At 39.2% G+C, this 15,660-nt stretch overlaps 1 protein-coding gene across 3 annotated transcripts in view; it reads right to left on the bottom strand.

The window, feature by feature from the left end:
- LOC134360234 (eyes absent homolog 1-like) overlaps positions 1 to 15,660 on the bottom strand; it is a 284,150-nt gene that overhangs the window by 91,410 nt on the left and 177,080 nt on the right. For all 3 annotated transcript variants that reach the window (XM_063074347.1, XM_063074328.1, XM_063074337.1), the window contains exons 9-10: positions 12,739 to 12,881; positions 7,562 to 7,645 (exon numbers count right to left, since the gene is read on the bottom strand). In XM_063074347.1, coding sequence (XP_062930417.1) covers positions 7,562 to 7,645; positions 12,739 to 12,881 — 227 coding nt within the window. The remainder of the gene's footprint in view (positions 1 to 7,561; positions 7,646 to 12,738; positions 12,882 to 15,660) is intronic.

A 15,660-nucleotide genomic window follows, 5' to 3' on the forward strand; every position in this document is an offset into this window, starting at 1 on the left:
TTGTATATTAGTACCAAAACTGCAATTCACAATCTAAAACTGTACAATCTGTTTCAAGATGATGTGGTGCCACATCTATATAATAGGCGTGAATTGTTTCAGATTTTGATTTGCACGTTCTGCTTATGGTGGACATCAAAACACTCAATAACTCTGAATGTCAAATATGTGGAATATAAGTAACATGATGGTTAAGAAGCCCTGGTTACAGATTCAGATTCAGATTTATTTCTCACATGTTCACCTTCACATGTTCTATCAGTCTATTGTCGCCAGTACAATCTTCTTGCAGTGGTTAGAAAGGCTGGCTCTGTTATAGGAGTCAATCTGGCCACACTGGATGCAGTGGTAGAACAAAGGGCCCTACTAAAAATCCTGGCAATTCTGGACAATGTTTCTCACCCTCAGCATGCTGAATAGAGGAGGACTTTTTAGTAACAGACTAAGACAACTGACCTGCTCCAAAGAGCACTATATGAGGTCATTCTTACCTTTGGTCATTGGGCTCTATAATCTTTAGTTGGGGAAGTGGTGACCCCTCCTGTTAGACTGTTTGAGGTATTTTTTTTTATTCTTTCTTATTTCCCTTCTAATATTTGTATGTTTGTATATCTGTGCACTTGTAATGCTTCCATAACTGTAATTTCCTTTGGGATCAATAAAGTATCCATCTACATTGAAACATACGGTAAAGTGGTTCATTTGCGTTAACAACCAACACACGCAGGGATGTGCTGGGCAGCCTACAGGTGTCACCACACATACTGGTACCAACATGGCACGCCCATCATGTTGGGCAGAGCAACACCAACAAAACAAGACAACAACAGCAAAACTAGTTGTTTTCCCACCCTCACTCCCATCCACCCCATCATGGTAATATACTTTATACTTTATCTGTCGCACGGACATTGAATCAGTGGAATTCCTCCTTTACATCATTGTTTGTAGTGTGTTGGGGGCAGCCCACTCGTGTCGCCAATTTTCCAGTGCTGACTTAGTATGCTCACAACTAACTAACCCTAAACATATGTCTTTGGAATGTGGGAGGAAACCTGAGTACCTGGAGGAAACCCACACGTTCGTAGGGAGACGGTACAAACTCTAATTGGTGATTGCTGACAATTTCATTAACCACTATTGTGCCACACACAAGCGCATCATGGTAGTGCTATAACAACCTGGGGCGCAGGAGTTCATAGTTCAATTCCTGCACTGTCTGTGAGGAGTTTGTACCTCCTCCATATGAATGCATGGGTTTCCTCTGGGTGCTCTGGTTTCCTGCCACATTCCAAAGTCATACCAGTTGGTAGGTTAATTGGTCGCTGTAAATCATCCTGTGATTAGTCTAGGGTTAGATAGGCAGGGTGCTGGGTGGTGCAGCTCACTGGGCTGGAAGGGCCTGCCCACGCTGTATCTCTGAATAAAATGAAAGGTCTCTTGATGTATAAGTACCGAGGCCCTGCCCTCTGCACACTGTGCCGTCAAAATCCAACATTCGAAATTGATACAAATAATTAAAAGCAATATAAAGGAATCACATCAAATGAAAAAATGCATTTTAAAACGTATTAGAATACCATTAATTACAGAAGAACAAGTGAAGTAAGAAGATACAAGAACAAGAAATGAAGTAAGCAAAAAATCTACCAGAGTACATATTAATGAAGGTTAAATACTGTTCAGCAAGTGCCTAAAGACCCACATTCAATGTTTTAGGAATAACTTCTTCCCCTCTTGCATCAGACTTCTGCGTGAACTTGTTATTCCTCTTTTGCACTATTTATTAATTTATTTATTCATTATTATAACTTACAGTAATTTTTAATGTCTTGCACTGTACTGCTGCCACAAAACAACAAATTTCACAACATACGTCAGTGATAATGAATCTGATTCTGATTCCTTTTCAAATGCTAGATCGCCAGGCGTGATGAGCATAAAGCTCAGGTGCCAGATACAATTTGTTTTGGCTCACTCAGCTCGATACACCTACAAAACATTACTGAATCCAGGAATGCACCTGCATCTGACTGTCAGCACCTACTGTAACTCCATGCTGCAGAACATGCTGACACTCAGGCTGCAGCTAATTATCAGTTCTCTATGGGCCCACTGGCCAACCATCAGCACCATCCTGAATGCTGTCTTATATCGCTTGTCAAACATGAGTTGCCTAAATGTTCACTTCTGTGTTGTGAATTCTCTCTGCAGAGTTTAAATGAACTTTTTACTTCCCATTTCCTGAAATAATGTGGCTAAAGACTTCAGGAACTTGTCTGAAACACTTTCTTAAAGTAGCACTGTGCACCATAGCATTCAATTGATATTACTTATAGCACAACAGATTAATATTAGATTCCCATTGAACTTAAACACTCAGTCAGCACTAAATTTAAAGAGTGTTCCTGAGGATTATCCTGGAATTTGGTTAAAGCTATGTTGCTCAACATCTTGAGTTCTGAAACAGCGTGACCCTCAGAAGGAAATCCAACTTCCCCCAAGTACTGCAGCCTAGAGAGCTAATGTAACAGCGGTCACAGCCTATATCCGTTCACAACCTCTTAGATCTCTCAGAATACTTCCTAAGCCAGACTCCTGCTGTTCTTGCCTCCTGATTCAGGACAAAATACCAACTAAAGGCTTCCCTACCACCACCCCCCACTCTTTCAAAGTTATTAATTTACAGTCGACAGCGGAACTATTCCAGGGGAATGGTGTCAGTCATGATGTCACCAGTCACTTATTCTCTTTCCAAATTCTGTACAGTATAATTCTTCAGATCCTTTCCTTGTTCAGGAGCTACTTGACAAGATCCAATAGAGAACTGCTCATCAAACAATGAAATAGGCCTACTGACTCTGCTTCCCTTTTCCTCAACATATTGCAGCAAATTCCTGTCAGGGGAATGACTGGGCTGCTGTTAAAGTTTTATTTTTCCTTACAGTATCATTAGTAGTAGTATATTGGTCTTTTGCATTGAAATAATGACTCCAGCATCAAGAGTTCAGTTTTTCTGTAATGATAAAAAGGAGCTCGATATATTTTTCATAGAGAAGGCTGTCATGAACTTATTTTTTTTATTACAGTCAGGGATTGAAACAAACTTGAGAGTTTATACCAGCACCAACATCAAGTATTCCCAGGTCAGGCATAGCTGCAAGGCAAAGTAAAGAAGTCTTTGATCTCATTTGTCTGGACTGGTTCTGAATCCAGAGTCTAGAGCTATTTGAGATAGTGGTCTAAAAACTTTATGGCAATATGCCTTTTGAACAAGCAGATTCTCAGATCAAATCAGGGATTGCCACAAGCCTCATACAAAGCACTTCAAACTTGTTTTAACTCCTCTTTTTTAACTGGGGCTTAAACTCCTCCCCCCACCCCACCTCCCCAACCTATTTCTAATTCATTATACCCTTCTCATTTAGGCACGTGACTCTAGAAGATTCTAAATCAAATACAGGGTTAAACTAATGTTGCTAGAGTTAGAGGATTATCAATTACAGCAAAATCTGCTTCATGGAACCAATTGTCAGCTCTTTGAGCCATACTGACTAAAATACTGGAGGCTTCAGGTTTAAGTTGGTCTCAATGATGTTCAAAGTAGATTTATTACCAAAGTATGTATATATATATATATATATATATATATATATATATGTTATCATTTACTACCTTGAGATTCATTTCCTTGCAGACATTTCAGGAAACTAAAGAAATACAACAGTATTCAGAAAAACTGTATATAAACCAAGACCGACAAACAACCAATGCACAAAAAAACTGTGCAAACCGAAAAATAATATTGAGAACGTGAATTGTAAAGAATCCTTGGAAGTGAGTGTGTAGGTCATAAACTTTTAACGCCAAAGTTTTAGGGCACTCTGCAGAAGGTAGAGAGACAAAATACGTCTGTCTGTATGAAAGGGAGTAAGCAGTTGATGATTCAGGCTGAGTCACTTCATTGGAAGTCCTCAGCCCAAACATCGACTGTTTATTCCTCTCTGTAGATGCTGCCTGACCTGCTGAGTTTGTGTGAGTTTTTCTGGATTTCCAGCATCTCCTTTCTCTCTCAATGTGGGCATCAGGTATCTGCTGTGAGATCCAGTTACCAAGTGCATGTTCACTGGCACATCAGCTACTGCAGCCCCACTGCACCGGGATAGCTGCAACAGTGGGTGCTGGCTTCTGTAGGTTCTGGGGCGGGGGTGGAATAAATCATTTGGCAGGTGATACAAACTGGCAACAGTTTTCAGGAGTTCCTTGCAAGCCAGGTGGGCATACCTACTGCTATTGGCTACATCAGGAGTTAATGGAAAGTGATTTACATCCAGTAGTTCTGGAAGCAAGGCCTCAGCAAATGTGGGAATACCAGCAAAGACCCTCAGGCAGTTAATCTGATCAACTATTATCATTATCTCCCAATCCCCCTTTATTACCTCGGTCACTACACTGCACTGTAAACACTTTAAACCATTTTTTATAATGCTGTTTACATTGTAAATACATGCTGGCATTTATGTATTTATACACATCTTATTCAATGCTTTAAACTCCAACTTTATTTTTCTCTATAATTCTTTATTCATTATAATTGTTGAATGTTGCTTTTTGGTGCATGCCAAGCCACCACAGCAAATTCATTGTACATGTATGTAAACGTAAATGGCAAAGAAAGTTGATCCTTGACACAGCAGGACATTTATTTTTCAACATATGGACAAACTAAGGTGGTCAGGGCTTAAGCACCTTGTAACTTTCTAGCTTTTAAACAGAAAACTGCAAAAAAGCTACCACAGGGTTCACTAGTTTATGATGACTACTTTGGGATAACAATGATTCTTTCCTATGCTTCAATCCTTCCTATCAAAGTGAATTAATAAAGCATTGGATTGTCTGCCTATTAGCAGACAACTGAACCTTGGTATGGATCATCATGAGACTGGTTACCAGCGGGGTAAAACTAAACCTAAAGATGCAGTAGTAATAAACATGAGAACATCTACAGACACTAGAAATCCAAAGCAACATGCACAAAATGCTGGAAGAACTCAGCAGGTCAGGTAGCATCTGTGGAAATGAATAAGCAGTTGATATTTCAGGCCAAGACCCTTCTTCAGGACTGAAAAGGAAGGGGAAAATTCTGATGAAGGGCCTTGACCCGAAATGTTGACTGTTTATTCTTCTCCATAGATGCTGCTTGACCTGCCGAGTCCCTCCAGCATTTTGTGTTTGTGTGTGTGTGTATTACTTTTAATTTCCAGCATCTGCAGAATCTCTTGTGTTTATCGAAGGTTCTAAGCCTGCTTTGGTTGGCATTAACCAACATGACTTGGTATTAGGTTGCTCATTTGAATATCTGAGGAAATTAATGTCCTGTTTAAGTTGGACACAGAGATATCTAAATATTGCATGTTATACAGTAAGTACTTCAGGCACCACAAAGCTGGGCTTCCTCCCTTTGTATTTGATTAAGAAATTTATGGGGGCAAAAGTACTCTAAACCTATGACATCACATTTTGTTTAGAGAACGTTGACCTTTTGGAAATGCTACATGGCAAAGCAATTAGCTATGGATCTCAGAATGGAAGATTAGTTACTTCCTCCCAAAACCCAGACATCTTCGCAGTGTTAGCTTCAGCTAAGATTCTCACAAGTTCATGCAATGCCAGGTGTCTCTGTCAAGAGTGAAATCTTGGGAGGAAAGGTGATAACTCAGAAAATCTTACAGCCCATTGTGTCCATTGCCAGGTCCTCAAAAGAGCACTTTAAAAATGTACAGTATCATTGACAGACTGCTGCTCATTAGTTCTGTGGGCTCAGTATATTTGCCTCGTTAGTAATGACTGTACCCAACAAAAGATCTAAAAAAATCTAGAAGAGTTGGCAGTTGATAATCAAATTTATGATTTCACCACAAACAGAATTAATTCCCTCTCTCCTTGGGCATAATTATGTGGAAAACCACATTCATTGCAAGAATACATTTATTTAGTTTGAACGAATCAATAGGCTTAGGTGAGGGGGGGAACATTTAAGAGAAACTTAAGAGGCAACTTTTTTTTTACACAGAAGGTAAGTAGTATATAAATATATATATAAATATATATGTGTGGAATGAACTACTAGAGTAAATAGTTGAGACAACAGCTTCTAAAAAAAAACAGTTGGACAGATATAAAAGTTGGAAGACAAGTGTGTGTTAAGTGTCACTGGGCAGGTTTTTAATCTAATACACCTTGTATTTTGTCATTCGGCTTTTTTCACTTTCACTGTCTTCTTTTCATGCCTATTACTAGAGACTTCAACACATCATTCAGCACTGAACTTCTGCAGCACTGTTGAAGTTGTGGTGTTATGATCTCAAAAAGGCTATTTTTGGATGAGAAGGTAAAAAATTGATCTTGAGTCTTGCTACTATTAGGATTTTATTTGTTGGGGCAACAGTGTGATTACAGTAACTAATTAATTTGTTATGATGCACCTATGTGATTCTTATATATATGTATAAGCATAACACAAAGTAGAATTTTCTCATTTTCTCTTTTCTGTTTTGCTTGAACTTTAACCAACATTTTATATTTACTGCCTCTGGACTTCCAGGGATAGTAGTGAGCAATATATAAGTAATGCTTTGTGTTTATCAGTGATTTTCACAAAATTAAAAAGTTTCAAATAAGCTTATAGATAACCAAATTGTTTGAGATATTGTCACTGTGGTAACAAGGGAATATGGAAGCAGGTGTTGAAAACTTTTCCGAATAACCAAAGTGCCTTAGGCCCACGGACATGTGTTTAAATGGGATGGCCTCCTCTGCTCAGTGGTTTTAGTGGAAGTTATTAGTTATGGTGTGTGATAAGCATATGCACCAGCTTTGCATGGGGTTCATCAAGAGAGAGTTGATTGTATTAATTCTCATTAGAACTACTCCTTGTGATATGGTGAATAGGATGATCAAAAGCTCTTCTCACTTGTCCCCTCGCGTGTATTGAAAAGCTGCATTTGTGACGTTCCTTGTTCCCTGTGACTCTCTCTAATGCTTTGGAACTGCACCATGATGTATGGGCAACATGAAGCACACATTTCCATACCACAGGATTGGGTTCTGCTGAGCAAACGTATTTTCCCATATGGCCCCTGAGAACATAAAATCTTTACAATGAGCTGGCTGAAAACACAAGAACTCATGCTAGAACGTTAATGCTGTTTTAAAAGGGAGCCTTCAAGCACCTGATTTTTCTATTTTCTCCACATCTGGTGACGGATGCTCGATATTTTATTATTATAATCCCTTGAAAAAACAGTTGCCTTCTAAATTCCAAAGATACAGCCTCATACAGCGAAGCAAGTTACACAAGCTGACAGAAACTTAATTTGCAGTGGTTTCTTCATAAGCACAACATTGTCTTAGTCGATTGAGTTAATGTTACCCGAATCCTCAAGGGATTAATTAAGAGCGTCTGTATACCACATAAAAGGGGGCTTCTACTATTCAATTGGTAAATAAATACACACACAGCATTCTTTATCCTCTGAGGGGCTTTGAGTACAGGTCCTACCTTTCCATATCGGGTGGCATATGACCCTGTGAGTAACGAATGGAAAACAATGATGGTTTCATCCAAGTCCCACACAAAAACCCGCTGTGGAGAAAAGAACAACAAGAAAAAAAGAGGTTAGCTCTGGAAATGGCTGAATATTGTCAGCCTATAAAGTCCAAAGACGTACTGGTTAGTAGGTTACTTGGTCATTGTAACTTGCCCTGTGATTAGGCTTGTGTTAAATAGGTAGGTTGCCAGGCAACGCGGCTCAAAGGGTCAGAAGGGCCTGTTCGGCACTGTACCTCTAATTACATCAAATAAATAAAACAAAACAAATGGAATTTCAGGCTGTATTGATATCAATCAATTCTTTGGAGTTGCTGGTTGCATTTGAGGACAAATAGCACTAGTAGCAACTGTCTGTGTGATCCTGTCCTCGCCACCACCCAAGAGAGGTAAGTGAATTAGGACAGGAATAACCATTCAATGGCAATATTAATAGTCGAATACTTCAGGAAATATTTTTAAGGTGTTATTATAAATCATCAAGGCTGATCACGTGTTGAATTATCAAAAGCTGTTACTTTTCGGTTTTCATAGAAAAATGATTGGAATCTCAGAATATTAGGCCCAAAGCACTGGTAAAATTCCCAGAAAACCCTACTGCTTTGTTTAAAGAAAATAGAATTGGACTCATTTGGAAACTGTGAACCAGTAGCCCTAATTATAAGCAGATAGAATCCTGGAATTCAATCCCCCAAACACCTGTAAGAATCATGGACTTCTGTGTAATAAAAACAGTATTAAACTTATTTATTTTACTGCAAAGTATTGCTCTGTGGAAATAAATCATGACAAAGATATATTGAGGAATTGTAATATATTAAATGGGCAGTAGGAAGGAAATATATCCTCTATCCTGAAAATGGTCAAAAAGCATTTTATAAAATCGGTCTGAAATGCAGCCATAGATGTGGCTAAACTAGGTGCTATTTTGTGCTCAACACGATTACGTTAAAAAGAAAATCAGAGAGAAAAAGTAACCATTTAATTCTCTATGGGTGCTGGTGGTTAAAGGAAGGATGCTATCGTGGACATTTTGAACATTCCATCTCAGAAGCAGAACAGTATAGCTCGCCTTTTGTTCGCTATGCAAGCTAATGTCTATGCAAAATGAATGATTTCTAAAATTGGGGAACCATTACGTCTTCTTTCTCAGGCCCGAACCAAACTGGATATGTATAGTGGCATCCAAAGACATCCAATGCATATCTGGATATTGTGTTTAGGCTCTCCTAACGAAAACCAATTTCCCCCGGGATCAATAAAGTATGACTATGACTATGACTACTACTATACCCTCCTCAGTATCTGAGCCTCTCGGATAGCTTTCAAGTGGCGGTGGAGAGAGATTTAATGTGACTTTTAAGACACTTCTAAGAAATTACCAGCTAATGCTGGCAACTTGACTTGAACAGATTCCCTTAAAGCAATTTCCTTATCTGCCTCTCCCTCATATCCCATTAGATTTAATGATCCTCTCCATTTCCCAAGCTTGTGTCTGTTTCCTGAAATAGTGAAGGATTATTACCATTCTACCATCCCTAACACTTCCTTCTGACCTTTCGCTCCCCCCCACAATGACCATCCCAACAAGCACCCTTTCCTGTCATCAGCATTAAGGACCCCCATCACCCAGGACATGCCCTCTTCTCATTGCTACTATATATATACATACACGCATACTGTAATTCACTGTTTTATTATTATGTATTGCAATGTACTGTTGCCTCAAACCAAAACTAATTTTATGACATACGCCAGTGATATTAAACCTGATTCTGATTTTGCATGTCCTCATCCCATTCCCTCCTCATACCAGCCACCCCTATCTACTCCTCCCTATTCCAGGTCTCGCTCCCTGAACTTGCAGGATGCAGCCTGCCTGGCACATTACTCATTTCATATCCGTACTTTTCCCTGCTGCACAACAAATGTTTAATGCATTTTACAGAGAGTTGCTGCTCTTTGAAAATGTGCTTTATGGGGACATTTTAATTCATACAGTAATATAAAATTAATAACTTTGATTCAATCACTATCTTATATCTCTTCTGATTTCACTGTAAAACAGGATGTATCAATATTAGCTGCTTTAGAATATTTCCCAGTGTTAAAAATATCCCCACGATATTTTGAATACTCCCTCCAAAAATGTACTTAATGCTTTTACCAAAATTCAAATCATTCATCACTGGAGTACTCCTTCATTGTTCCCCTGGAATGTTATCCAAGATTATCCACTCAAGACTTGGAGTGATACATGAACTCTCGGGTTTCTGAATGTACTGTCTGAGTTAAGCAGGCACTTGATACTGAATGAAAGAGTGGGAGTACAGAACAGGACCTCCTATCCAATATGAAAAAGAAATTGAGTATAAACCAGAATATTATAATAATTTAAATCAAAGAAATTATGCTGTACTTCAAAACTCGTTGCTGATTAAATAAGAATTTTTTTGAATGCCTTTGGGTGAAATTCAAAATGAAGACGCACACAGATGGCTCTAAAGAAAGAAGGTTTTGGCTATTTTCATCTTTAAGAAATAAATTCTAAGATTTTTCCCACTTCACTCATGTTCACCGGGCAGAAGTTCAAGCTGTATTGTGGTCGACTGCAGATTTCTGCGGCATTTGTGGCTCAGGTCTGGACTATTTTTTTGGCGTGGCTGCATCTTACTGATATCTTTATGTACTTGCTGTCTTGTTTGTGATATGTAAGCTTTGTACAGTGTGACTGTTTGTACTGTGTTTTGCACCTTAGCCCCAGAGAAACACTGTCTCATTTGACTGTATTCATGGCTATTCACGCAAGGCTGAATGACAATTGAACTTGAATTGAACTGAAATAAAAATAATTTACTACAAAATCTAGAAATTGCTGTTTAACATCATATTACATAGACCTAACTCCCAAATAATGAAACAAAAATCCAGTGGCAAACTCAGAGAAGTTATTTTACTCAAAACCTATATGGATTTTAAATGCACTATTCAAAAAAAACACAAACTAAATATTAAGGGAATAAGTCACAGAAATGTATTGAGAAACAATGCATTGAAAATATGTTACTCTAAAATGCATGCCATAGAAATGGTATCTCACTTGAATGTATTAAGAAGCAATTCAACAGCCAAGGTGAAAAATACATTACTGAGCAAACGTCTTAGGCACCCAAGCTATATGTACGTATGCGCCTAAGATCGTTGCATAGTATTGTAGTAATTTTATGTATTGCACTGTACTGCTGCCACAAAAGAAAACTAATTTCATGACATATGTGAGTGATGATAAACCTGATTCTGATACGGGTCTCTATTGTGGACTGAGAGTGGGAAGGAGGCAGGTAGAGGGGAATCATGGTTGGGAAAAGGGGAAGGAGACAGGAGGGAGTGAGAAGCAACAGAGAGGCATTCTGTAATGATCTATAAACCAATTATTTCAAATCAAATGCCTGCTGGGTGTGTCAAAACCTGCAAACCACCCCCCCTCACCACCGCCTCTGGCTCTCCTTCTCTGCTACCTGTCCCAAACCCCTCCTGTGGCACTCCACCCTTGCCATTCCCGATCAAATTTAGACACTCACTCTCTGCTCCACATAGACAAATACAGTGCTCCATGTAGACAAGTGCTATGCCAAAGTCTTAGGTACCATCGCTATATATATGTGCCTAAGACTTTTGCACAGAACTGTGTAATACAATGTCACATAGAATGATTTTTCACTTGGGATCCCAGGTTACTGTAAAAGAGGATGTCATTGGAGGTTTTAAAGGGATACCATAAAATCACTGATATTTATGCTGTAGGAAATCCACAACAATAATATTGTTTCTCTCTCTGGGTGCTGCAAACCTCCTGAGTATTTAAAGCAATATCTGCTTTTAACTGAGATTTCCAACATGCACAGTTTTTGCTGTCACACCACTGGGACTAGGACCCAGATATTGGACCCAGTATAGAGAAGTTGACAGGGGTTATGGAGGAGGAGAGGAATGATGGCGCTGAGTGGGCAAATATTTGGCAGAAAGCCAATGGCATGCTGCTGTATGTTTTAGATTGAGTAGCCTTACTAGACACGACACTACAGAGGAAACATTCTCAGGAAAAAAAGAGATTCAAAGCAGCTAAAAAAAAATCACCACCTACATTGGCAAGGCTACAAATTAGCTTCACTGCTTGCCGATGGTGTTGAGACAGAGCTTAACCTAGGCTGGAGCAACACTGTGTGGATTTCTGAAGTAACACAAAGCTGGAGATTATTCCCCAGTGAAGAGGAGGGAAAATCAACACACTTAACCCTCTAATGAGGCAATAGCTTAACTGTAATGTCAACTCTTTCACATTGCAGATCTCCAATATTATGAGTGGAATTACACTTTATTAGATACACCTCTATACCTGCTCGTTAATGCAAGTATCTAATCAGCCAATCATGTGGCAGCAACTCAATGCGTGAAAGCAGCGGACATGGTCAAGGGGTTCAGCTGCTGTTCAGACCGAACATCAGAATGGGGAAGAAATGGTGACTTTGACTGTGAAATAATTGTGGGCGCCAGACAGGATGGTTTGACTGTCTCAAGAAACTGTTGAGCTCCTGGGATTTTCATACACAACAGTCTCTGTAATTTACCGAAAATAGTGTGAGAAACAGTGGCAGTTCTGTGGGTGAAAACGCCTTGCAAATGAGAGAGGTCGGAGGAGAATGGCCAAACCGGTTCAAGCTGACAGGAACGCGACAGTAACTGAAATAACCACGCCCTACAACAGTGGTGTGCAGAAGAGAATCTTTGAATGTAGAGATTCTGAACGCGTTGAACTTTGAAGCAGATGTTCGACAGCAGCAGAAGACCATGAACATACAATCAGTGGCTACTTAGGTGCAGGAGGTATCCACTAAAGTGTATACTAAATGTATAATTCATACACACTGGAATTATGATTCTGACACACACTAATTTTGTCACAGTCAACCCTGATTCCTGTGGTTACACGATATTAAACTTGGGAAGCGGTTTTACCATAATACCAAGAAAGCACCTGTAGTTCAATGTAGAATTATAACTGATTTATAAGACAGTAACACTTTGGAAAGAATCCAAAAGTTCTGCTAAAATTGTTCAGCGGACAATACCTCAATGTCACTGTCTAGAGGAGGGGAGGGATCATTGTTCCTTTTTGATCTTCCTCGCAACTTTCCATCTGAGACTCTTCGCTGCCGATCTGAATCCAAATCTTTCACAGGAGTCCTTGGTCGACTCACAGTACTGTAATCTCCTGGAATGAATACAACAGGCCATTCTGCACCGATCCAACAAAGTACTTCAGAGTTTTGAAACAATTACAATATGAAGGTGAGAAATTTATTCTGATTTCCACTATAAAGCAGGCATTATTGTATCGGTCACACATTCTACAGTGTTCACTTCCTGATACGGTATTTAGTTACATGGAAGGCAGTGCGATGGGATATAGGGAGGAAGTCACAATAGGATACCACTTAGCTTATTTGTCACTGGTGACCATGGATTAAATTTTATTGCTTTATATGTAAGTTAGTCAGGTTCAAGAATGTGAAAGCAATGCATTGTGGACAGTTTTGGGCCACTTTTCTAAGAAAGGATTTGCTGGCATGAAGAGGGCAAGAGCAATTTCACAAGAATGATCCCAGAATGAAAGAGTTAATGCCTGGAGAGTGTTTGATGGCTCTGTTCCTCGATTCACTGGAGTTAAGAAGATTGAGTGGGAATCTCATTGAAACCCACTGAATATTGAAAGGCCTGGATAGCGTGGGTATGAAGAGGATGTTTCCTATAGCAGGGCAGTCTGGGACCAGATGGCACAACTTCAGGATAGAAGAATGTCCCTTTAGAACAGAAATGAAGAGGAATTTCTTTAGCCAGAGTGTGGTGAATCTGTGGAATTCATTGCCACACACAGCTGTGGATGTCAAGTCATTGTATGCATTTAAAGCAGAGGTTGATAAGTTCCTAACTAGTAAAGGCATCATAGTTTAAAGGGAGAAAGCAGGAGAATGGGGTTGAAAGGGGTAATAAATCAGCCATGATGTAATGGCAGAGCAGACTCGATGGGCCAAGTGGCATCATAAGGAAGTGATGCTCGTTATAAAAGAGGCTACTTTGGACTTGATAATGCAATGGCAGCTCTGTGATTTTCCCTCACCACACATGCTCTGGTTGATTTCTACAGTGAATCTGCTACTGAATGGAGTCAGTTTGCAGATCCGAATAGTGATTCTGGGCTGACAGACAACTGCGGTACTATCACCGGAGATGTCTTTTGGATGTGACATTCTAGCATGAGGCCGACCTGCTCTCCAAAGTGGCATTAAAAAGTATCCAATGCAAAACCTTAACCGGATCTATATTAAGAGAGAGCAGCTGAGTTATCCCCAGTGTTTCCAAGTATACTTATGCCTTGCGCTTCCTTGCTAGAATAGATTACCCAGTCATTAATACACTTTTCTTATGGAAGATTAAATGTATGCATTGGCTCTTGTCTTTCCTACAATCCAATTATAATCATAGTTCAGAAATATTTTACCGCCTGTAAGGAAATCTGTGATGGTCTCAAAGTGATATGAAAGGCATTACTTAAATGAAAGTCTTTCTTTTTTTTTCAAATAAGGCTGTTATTCCCACCTCACTGAGTGTAAACATTTCCCGTGATTTGCATTGTAACAGCAAAATGTGACAATGATTGACAGGCGATAAACCACTGGAAGTGGTTCCAGGTGTGTCTGCCACATCCTCCAGTCTTCAATGAATTGTTTAGATTGCAATTCCATTCAACATTATTCATTGCAATGTATTTTTTACAGTCATTCACAATCATCTTGATGTGCCACAAGAATCTCCACAAGTTGGCAAAACCAATGTACCCCTCGCATTGTGGCTCCCTTCTCACATTTCTCCATTTTACACTATAAGCCTTCAGTAAGAAGGCAATTTATAAAGAATTCTACTCAAGGCAGACTTTGATTTGTACCAGATTTCCACATTAAAGCAGTCACCCCAAAGCAACTATTTAAATTCATGAACAATGACATATTCCTGCTACTCCTGTTCCTCAGACCGATATTGTTTCAGTACTTTATAATCACCCAGGTCTAATAATACTTCCTGAAGTTAAAGTTTTTGAAGCTCGTCATTTGTAATCAAATGTGTAAAATAAGTTCTTGCAATTTTATTGGACTGACATATTTCAATATGTCACCAACATTAATCTGTAATTAAACACTGAGATAAAAGATCAAAAATAATTTTATCCTACTGCAGGGAAGGGTAATTAGTTTTCATATATTATTTATGCTTTCATATTTCTGCCTATATACTTGATGAATATAATATAATAATCCATTTGCAGTTGGGATTGGCATGGCATGAATGCAATTAAAGTGGTCAAATTAACTTCCAGAAACTCAGAATGGAGTTGGTCTCGGAGTTGTGGCTGGCATGTTACTAACTGAGGAAGGATTTAGCTGCAGTGGAGGAGAATGGTCAGATTTACTGGTGGGAGAGGGACTGCTGAATTATGTACAGGGAATGAAATTGTACATTCACCTGCAGGAGGCCTGTAGGAGAGAGTCTGGCACATTACTTGTAAGACAGGGGAATAAGACATTTATCTGTAATAATTGAAAACCCACTTAATCACTTCCAAAAGGAGTTGACAGTGATATATTAACTTGCAGACAATGCCAACAGTATTTCAATTCATTTCCTTTCTTAAAAATCAAGTGATAAGATTTTTACTTCCAGCAATATAGTGTTACAGTTATGTTGTGTAGGATTTGAAAACTTGTTGTTCTGGTAATAAGACCATGAGATATGAACATAAATAGGCCATTTGGTTCATTGGGTCTGCTCTGCCATTTCATCATGGCTGATCCATTTTCCCTCTCAAATCTATTCTCCTGCCTTCTCCCAGTATCCTTTCATGCCCTGTCTAATCAAGAACTTATCAAACTCCGCCTTAATTTCACCCATTGATGTGGCCTCCACGGCCGCCTGTGTCAATGAATTCCACACATTCA

Source organism: Mobula hypostoma, chromosome 2 (genome assembly GCF_963921235.1).
Source record: "Mobula hypostoma chromosome 2, sMobHyp1.1, whole genome shotgun sequence".
Lineage (NCBI taxonomy): Eukaryota > Metazoa > Chordata > Chondrichthyes > Myliobatiformes > Myliobatidae > Mobula > Mobula hypostoma.